The sequence below is a fragment of the Triticum urartu genome, chromosome 7, assembly GCF_003073215.2.
Source record: "Triticum urartu cultivar G1812 chromosome 7, Tu2.1, whole genome shotgun sequence".
Lineage (NCBI taxonomy): Eukaryota > Viridiplantae > Streptophyta > Magnoliopsida > Poales > Poaceae > Triticum > Triticum urartu.
The window spans coordinates 624,535,360-624,544,432 of NC_053028.1; the positions used below are offsets into that span (position 1 = coordinate 624,535,360).

The window sequence follows — 9,073 nt, forward strand, 5'->3', positions numbered from 1 at the left end:
TTTATTATTTCTGCTATTTGTTGTACTATCATGATAGATTGGAAGTTTTCATTAACAAAAGTGTTTCGTACTTCCTCCGTAAAAACCACCGTTATATTATGGGACGAAGGGAGTACTTCTGATTAATTAATTTTTATATTGGATGCGAATCCTTTCCGAGAAAAAGGTTGGTATAGAGATTTAGTTAGAGATGAAGGGGCAGAGACAGAGATGTTCTTACCTCGCGAGATCCACCAGCAGCGCACACTCGCATCGCAGTCGCAGGCTCGCAGCCAGCTTTCATGTCGCGATGGCGTCGCGGCCGCCCGTCGCTTCTCCTGCTCCGTCGAGCCTTCCTCCTCGCAGCCGTCTCTGCCGCCGCCCTCTTCCTCCTCCTCAGCCATCAGGGCCCTGACCCCCGCAAACCCTCCTCTTCGTCTCCCGACTCGGCCTTCTCGGAAGAGCTCTCCGTTGACCCGCCTCCCCACTTCGTCTTCTTGGAAGAGCTCTCCGTGGACCCGCCTCCCGCCTCGGCCTTGCCGGAAGAGCTCTCCGTTGAGCCGCCTCCCGCTTCGGCCTCCTCGGACGAGCTCCATGTCGTGCCGCCTGACGCGGCGGCTGGTTCGGAGGGAGGGCCCGGCGGGTCAACGTGCGCGACGGTGGAGGAGATGGGGGAGGAGGCCGTCGGCGCGGGGTCGACTGAGGCGGCCAGCCTCCGCGTCCGCGAGCTGATTCGGCGCCACTTCCTGCTCCACGGTGCGTAATGCCCACATTCGATTCAGTGCTTCGATCTGGGATGCCCTTGCACTGTGTTGGTTGATTTGGTTCATTCTCTTACTGTAGCTTGTAGTGTCCAATCCCGTCTCCCATGGAGCTGGTATGAATCTCACAGATGAAAACAGAGCATTACTCTACCCTGAATGTAGCTCCCGTTTCGTTGTCGAAGCAAACCTATTCTAAAATGTACTTGTCGTCGCGTTGTTTTCATCTGCATAAACAATAAGACTATAACTCTGTAGCCAGGCTAATCTTGAATAGAAAGACTTGCAGTTCCTAGGTTAGTTCAACCGCCCCGATGCTCACTTCTCCGGTTACCTTGTCAGGCGCTGCGAGAGTTAGGTCGCTGCCTGCAGCTGAGTTCTGCAAACAAGGCTTTGTGTTGGGGAAAGCATCTGAAGCTGGGTTTGGCAACGAGATGTACAAGATATTAACGGCAGCAGCTCTGAGTGTTATGTTAAACCGCTCCCTGGTCATCGGCCAAACCAGGCATATGCATTCACACTCAGTTACTTTTGTTATTTATCTATGATGGGTTTCCTACTTGCATCTTTAGACAAGCAAAACATAATTTAGCAATCGGTTCATCTTTAGACAACCAAAACATAATTATTGTCATTCCATGTGGTAATGTGATGCAAATGATTCCAATGTAACACAGAAATGGTGGTGATTGTCCTCTTACCCTTTGTCTTTTGTTTGCAGGGGATTATATCCATTTGGACATTACATTTCTTATACTGACCACTCGTTTACTATTGGAGAAATCAAGCATTTATGGAGGAAAAACCGATGTGCCCAAACATATGGTAGAGATCTGAATGTGAGGGTAGACGATTTTGAGAATCCCTCGGAGACAAATGTTCTTTGTAGTGACTGGAGCAGATGGAAAGATCCAATAATCTGGTTAGCACTTCTCTTGCAACTTGGTACAATCAGTTATACGTTTTTACAGCTAGTTTTCTTCGCCTCAAGACCTGATCAGATTTCGAGCTCTCAGTATGTTTTGCAAAGAACTTTTGACGCAATTCATTTAAAAGGGTATGTTAGGTAGAAAACACAAAGATGTTAACTAATCCCCTATTTCATGGACAAGCTTGTTCAAGTATGTCGCCTTACATTGCCATGTGCTTATGCACTTGCAGTCAGAGAAATTAACAGGAAAACTAAATTAGATGAGGTTTTATATGTTGCGAATTTACACATTTATGTTTACTTCTAGAGACACATAAGGCCTTAAGGGTTCTTTCACAAGAATGGAGTGGAGAAAATACACGGGTAGTGGGGATATTGAGACAAGTTAACTTAGAACCCTGATACATAAGCTACTAAGCATTTCATTTCCTGGTTGGTAGGAAGTTCCTACAATGTTGAATTCAGAATTTCTGCTTAATTAATAGATGAGGCAATCTTTGCCTCCGTTTCGAAAAAAAAGCAAGTTCTGAATTGTCTTTTTTTTTTGTCTGCTGTGTACAGTCAGTAACTTAAATTTAGAAGCAAGTTCTGTATTGTCATTTTTTCTTTAGATCCTTGTCTCGTATATTGTAGTGAGATGCCTTTGCAGTCACTTATGGACATATGAAACTGTCAGCGTTAGTGCTATTTGCTTTTGTGATTCCATTTACCGTTTCGTATGTAATGGCACACTTTTACAGTACAATGTTGTGTATATAGAAATCCATGCAAATAGGTGTGATGTGTTGTGAACTTCTGACTGCTATCCCTTTTCTGATCTTTTCCCCCCCATTTTGGGTACATAAACAGTACTTTTCCAGCACAAGAAGGATTTGAGCTGACATGAAAGTATAAGCACCATGATATTACTTGTTTCTTTGCATTATCCTTTTGGAAAATATTTGGAGATTGTTAGGAATAGGATGCATCTGTATTTGGAGATTTGACCAAAGTTTAATGGAATATCTAGGGGACTGTACTCCTTACGCATGGAACCATTTGGTGACGTGAGTTTAACGTTTGTTTAGTCTCCATCTGTATTAGAATACATGATGTCTCCCCTGCAGCGACCTAGCAGTTTTGTCTGGACACAACCCAATTGGCGAGCTCTGATCTAATTACCTTGTCTTTGATTGAGTACCTTTTTTATATATTTTTTGTACATTTCTTCCATGGTCATCTGTAAATTATTTTCACTAATGGCTGTTGTTTCCCTTCCTCGTTCTTAAGTATCTGCTCATCACTGAAGTATCTCATTTTTCAATTTGTATTTTCTTGTATTGTTTGCTTAGATGAATTTTGTTTCTGTTGATTATTAATGTTCTTGAGAAAGCTATATGTAAAGAACAAAGCGTACTGACAGGTGTTACTTCTTCATGGCGTCAGGTTTGATGGCACAACAGATGCAGTTGGAATCCAGTTCTTTCTAAAGAATGTTCACCCTGAAATGAAAACTGCTGCTTCAACAATTTTTGGATCCTTAGGCATGCTACATGCCAGGCCTAATACATTCGGGGAACTTATGCGAGTGATCATATCTCCCTCCCAGGTAGTCCAGAAAGCAGTTCAGTGGGCATCGAAGGGTTTCAGTCCAGATATTGTTCTGCACATGCGAATGATGGCCAATAGGTATGACCCACTGTATGTGGTTTAAATGGAAGAAACCTGTCATAATTGTTCAACATTAACTATAAAGTTATATTAACATTATGTTCACGTGAAGAAATTCAGTTCATCAGTAGCATTGAAATATGCTTCTTCTTTCCTGAATATTGTGTATCGAAACTTAAGTCATCCCTTTTTTCTGGCTATTTCTTCCTGATGTATAAGTTAGTTTTAGTCCTCTCCAATATGGTGAGAAATGCTGCAAACTATGCCATCTCATGCTCAGCATTTGCAAAAAAGAGGATAGATAGTTTGAAATTATTTCAGAAGTTGGACATTAAAGATTTCTGAATACCCAAGAAGATTGACAAATTAATGCGGATGGTAATGGTGTTCAAAGTCTTTGCACCTCATGCAGATTATCTTTCTTTGCGACACTTTCAGCTTTAGAATGTCAGCAACCTACATCATGCAGATTATCTTTATTTGCAACTCCTCGTCATATCATTTCAGAAGCTGAAGATAACTAATTTTCTGACTAGGCCAGTACGAGCAAGAACTGCTGCAGTTGGTTGTATTCAGAAAGCTATACAGATTTCTGGTTTGAAGGGTACACCTCGGGTGGCATTGATCTCCGACACACCATCATTTGTTAAGGAGATGAAGCAAGAGATCAGTGAGTTTGCAGAGGTTAGTTGCTTTTGGTTGAATATTGTTAGATGGACTTTGTACTTCTGTTGAGCATTGTGGATCATGGTTAGAATCCATGTAATTCATAGTTACTGATTTGGAATTTCCTAGAAAACGGGATGACTATTCTATACGTTCTGGGCAGGTAACTTATTTTGATTACAAATCGTTTGCCAAGAGTTTTGACCTAGAGATGAATGGAAAGGACAAGGTATGTTACACTCTTACCTGAAAGATCTTTGCTGCATTTTCTGCATCATCCGATAGGCGATACGCCGAAAGCCTGAAACCTTTAGTGTTTCCATGGGTATTAGGTTTATATCATGGACCGTATACTCTAGCTCAGACATATCTTTCATAGATGTACCACGTTGATTTTTACAAAATCTCATTTCGCTCATTCTGTTGTGTATAGCCCTTGGACTTCCGGTCACGAGACTGGGGATCAGCTCCAAGGTGGGCGGCCTTCGTCGATTTCTTCCTGGCCTCAAGCGCCAGGCACACGGTCATCACCGGAGCGCATCGACGCGTGGGAACGACCTACGCGCAGCTCATCGCAGCGCTGGCCGCAGCAAACAGACATGGTATGTTACGTCACAACGGCCCGACCATCCCTCAAAACATTTCTACACTCCATCAAGTCTCAGAGTCACCAAAACTGATATATTTTCGCGATTCTGGTGTGCGTTTCAGGTCACGAGCCCTCGGGCGCGAACTTCACGTTCCTGAGCAGCATCCACAGCAACCTGCTGGTGGACGGGCTGTCGACGCAGGCCGGCTGGGGCCACGCCTGGAGCAGGTACGCGGGGCCCCTGAGCTGCCCGCGCCAGGCGCACCAGTGCGCGCCGACCCCGCTCCTCCCGCACGCGTGGTGGGACGGCCGGTGGCGGAGCCCCACCGGCAGGGATGTCAGGAGGCTGCTGGGCTACGGCGTCTCGTTGTCGGACACGGGGGAGGTGGACGAGGAGCGGCTCGCGTCGCACTGTCGGTCGAGGGAAGATCATGTCAAGAGGTTCCATCTTCTCCCGCCGTACAAGAGTTGAGCAATGGTGCGGGATGGAGGTGGGTGAGGCAGGCGCCTCGTGGCAGGCTTTTAGAGAGAACCGCTGACACAACTCCGTTTGAGTTGCTCGCTTACGCCAAGGAGCTAATGTACTGGTATAGTAGGCCAGAACGGTCAGGGATTTTGATGCTAAATTTGTGGTGCACATCTGATGGTTACAGTTTTGGTAGGCTGGTGTATCTGTCGTGCTGGTGGTATACCAAAAAGGGTGGTCATGTAAGGGGTTACTGGGGAAAAACGGTGAGGCTTTGTTCCAATCCATTTGGAGCATCCCATATCTGTCTGCTCCAACCATTTTCCACCCTCCAGATCACTCTCTTCCTCACAGTTCAAGAACTAAAAACCATACTAATCTCTTGATTCGGACGCAAAAAATCTTGCTACTGAACTACAAGGGATTTTTACAGCCGTACATGAGCACAAGCCGACCTAGCTCAGTGGTAGAGCGCGTGGCTTTTAACCACGTGGCCGTGGGTTCGATCCCCACGGTCGGCGATCCTGTCGTAGCATACATTTTTTCCCCATCAGATAAAGGCCTCTTTTTTTTTTTACCACTAAAGGCCTCTTTTTTTTTTTGCGAAATACTAAAGGCCTCTTTCATTAAGCTAATGCTTTTCTTTTTCTTTGAAATGTGAAGGATTGGTTCCTTCTACCTCTGTTCCTAAATATTTGTCTTTTTAGAGATTTAATAAGTGACTACATACGGAGCAAAATGAATGAATCTACACTCTAAAAAATGTCTATATGCATCTGTACGTGCTAGTCCATTTGAAATCTCTAAAAAGACAAATATTTAGAAACGGAGGGAGTACAAAACAAAGGCTTCAAACAAAAAAAACAATGCAAATTCTATCCCATAGAATTTCTAAAATATCCTATTCCATTCGTTCCTAAATATAAGTCTTCTTAGATATTCCAATATAGACTACTCTATAATATGTTTATATACATCCTTATACGTAGTTCCCCGCAAAACAAAGCATTATTACCTATGAAAATCACAGGAAGTGAGATGACATATATGATAGAATTTTTTTTCATTGAGTCTAAGGTAATACTTTTTTTTCTCTGAAATGTGAAGGATTGGTTCCTACAAAACAAAGGCTTCAAAGGAAAAAAATCACTGCAAATTCTATCCCATGGAATTTCTAAAAATCCTATTCCCTTCATTCCTAAATATATGTCTTTTCTTAGATATTCCAATATAGACTACTCTATAATATGTTTATATACAACCTTATACGTAGTTCCCCGCAAAACAAAGCATTATTACCACTAAAATCATTATTGCCTATAAAAATCATAGGAAGTGAGATGACATATAGGATAGAATTTTTTTCATTGAGTCTAAGGTAATACTTTTTTTCGATTGAAATGTGAAGGATTGGTTCGTACAAAACAAAAGCTTCAAAGGAAAAAAATCACTGCAAGTTCTATCCCATAGAATTTCTAAAAAATCATATTCCCTTCGTTTCTAAATATAAGTCTTCTTAGATATTCCAATATAGACTACACTCTATAATATGTTTATATACACCTTATACATAGTTCCCCGCAAAACAAAGCATTATTACCTATAAAAATCATAGGAAGAGGTGGCATATAGGATAGCAATTTTTTCATTGAGTCTAAGCCAATATTTTTTTTCTTTAAAATGTGAAGGATTGGTTCCTATCGTCCGTTACACGCACTTAACAACAGCATGCGTAAGGATTGTTTTCTAACAACAACACACAATCTCTAAAAAGCCTTATATTTAAAAACCGAGGGAGTATAAATAAAGAAAGCCTAAGAAAAATACACCATGCGTTTTGTCATCCTGGAAATCTTCGTTACACGCACTTAACAACAACACAATAAGGAATGGGAATTCCTCTCCTGTACATTCTTTAGTATAGTTCTTAATCCTTTAGTATAGTTCTTAATCCGATCCGCGAGTCTGATTTCATGTGTTCACCCCATCAGATAAATGTCCATGAAAATTATTACTGGTTTTATTCTAATATTCTACATCTGCATGCTCGAAATCCTGTAAACTGGCATCAAATCAGAGGAGGTTTGCAGGCGTTCGAACTCAAGCCACGTATGAGTCCAACAAAGAGGAGCCACCCAAAAACCTTTCCCATGCGTGCGCTCAAACTCTACTTCCGCTCTGGGCATCACATTCATGCTGGTCCAGAGTGCCGACGTCACATTAATGCCAGTCCAAGTGCCGACATGACAGGCCACTACAGCATACAATCGGCCCGGCGGCCAAGAGCTCGGCCCGTAATGCATTCACTCGCTCTTCGTGTCACGTTTATGTCAGCCCAAAGTCTAGGCTAATGCTTTTTTTTCTTTGAAATGTGAAGGCTTGGTTTCTACCCTACATAGGAATATAGATCTATTACTGCAAATCAAAGGACTCGGAAAAGAAAATTCATTGAACATCCTGCCCTATAGAATTTCTATCAAAATCCTACAAAGCAAAGGAGACATAAGTCCTCTTTACATGCATTTAGCAGAAGCACAATGAGAAAGAGGCACTAGTAGAAAAAGGCCCATTTGTCCCGATTCATAAGGCCCAATTGTCTCGGTTCGGCAACCGGGACTAAAGGGTCGGTACTAAAGCCCAATACCTTTAGTTCCGGTTCTTACACCAACCGGGGCAGATGGGCCTCCATGTGGCCCGCTGCAGCTTGTCCAGGTAGGGGGGCCTTCTGTCCCGGTTGGTAGCACCAACCGGGACCAATAAGCTTCCACGCGTCAGCAGTTCAGGGGCTAGGGTTTTGTTTTTTTTTTGAAGGAGAAGGGGGGGGGGGGGTGGGGTTTTTTTTTGGGGGGGGGGTGTAGGGTTAATTTAGGGGTTTCATATATTGTGTTAGCTAGCTAATAGAGAGAAGTGTCCTCTCTTATCTCCGTGCTTGGTCGACGCTACGTACTATACGTATAGAGAGGACTCGACACGCTAGCTAGTAAGAAAATGAAGGAAAAAATTAAGTACAAAAGATCGTCATGAACATATACAGAGAGAAGTGATCGACCTCTCCTTCTCTGAGAGATTGGTCGAATAACAAGTTTTCGTATATCTATCCGACGCTACTGGCTATATATATATATATATATATATATATATATATATATATATATATATATATATATATATATATATATATATATATATATAGACACACACACACACACAATGTAAGATCTCTTACAATCCCCTAGCATCTGAACTCAAGTTCCACATGGTATTCTCCGGCTTTATTGATGACGTGGTCAACAAAGAATCTCACCAATTCCTCTTAAATTGCTTTGATGCGATCTTATGGTAGGAGTTCATCCCACATCTGCCACATCTAATTTGAAGAAGGGGGTCAATACATATATATGAATGAAACTTAACACAAATGATGGAAATAAAATGAAATTGTGAATATTATTGCTTACGCACATCAAATTGTCTTTTAGAGTAGCCCCGGGTTTTTTTGCAAGTCTCGTTGTAGATGAACTCACAAACGTAGTATCCACAGTAATCATTCCCGGGTTCCTGCCACAAGCACTTTACGAGAAATAGAGGTCAATCAAACTGATAATGAAGCATTATAAATGGTATTGATGAAAGTAGCTAGAATCAACGGGATCGAGATGCACGGAACTAGCTAGCTAGTACTACTTACTTTCGGGTATGTCCATCGCAGCTCCCCCGGCAGTCCCGGAGCTTGTGCGATGAATACTTTCCAAACCCTGTGAGACAAAGAAAACAATTACTTGATATCAGGAAATGAACAAAGTTTTCGATATGGTGCGATAATGATCGATTGAACTTACTTCTCGAGAATTTTAGTCATGTCCGCATAGTCCTCAGGAGATTTTCGTCTCGAGTCTAAGACGGTTAGTCCCTGCTCAAGCTTAATCTCTAGGAGAATATAGTGGAACCTGCGCACGCATGCATAACTCATCAATTACATTACTATAACCTCGAGTAATAAGGGAAACTGAATATGCACAAGACAGCAACAC

At 42.3% G+C, this 9,073-nt stretch overlaps 1 protein-coding gene and 1 non-coding gene across 2 annotated transcripts; both read left to right on the plus strand.

Moving 5' to 3' along the window:
• Positions 1–216: 216 nt before the first annotated feature.
• LOC125522764 lies at positions 217–5,343 on the plus strand. The gene is made up of 8 exons (XM_048687798.1): positions 217–735; positions 1,083–1,245; positions 1,462–1,662; positions 3,097–3,339; positions 3,858–4,005; positions 4,151–4,216; positions 4,421–4,589; positions 4,699–5,343. Exons 1-8 carry the CDS (start codon positions 282–284, stop codon positions 5,046–5,048), a joined length of 1,794 nt encoding a protein of 597 aa, XP_048543755.1. The 5' UTR covers positions 217–281; the 3' UTR covers positions 5,049–5,343.
• A 148-nt stretch (positions 5,344–5,491) lies between these two features.
• TRNAK-UUU lies at positions 5,492–5,563 on the plus strand. Its single transcript has one exon. It is a non-coding gene; the product is annotated as a tRNA-Lys (tRNA).
• The last annotated feature ends 3,510 nt before the right edge of the window (positions 5,564–9,073 follow it).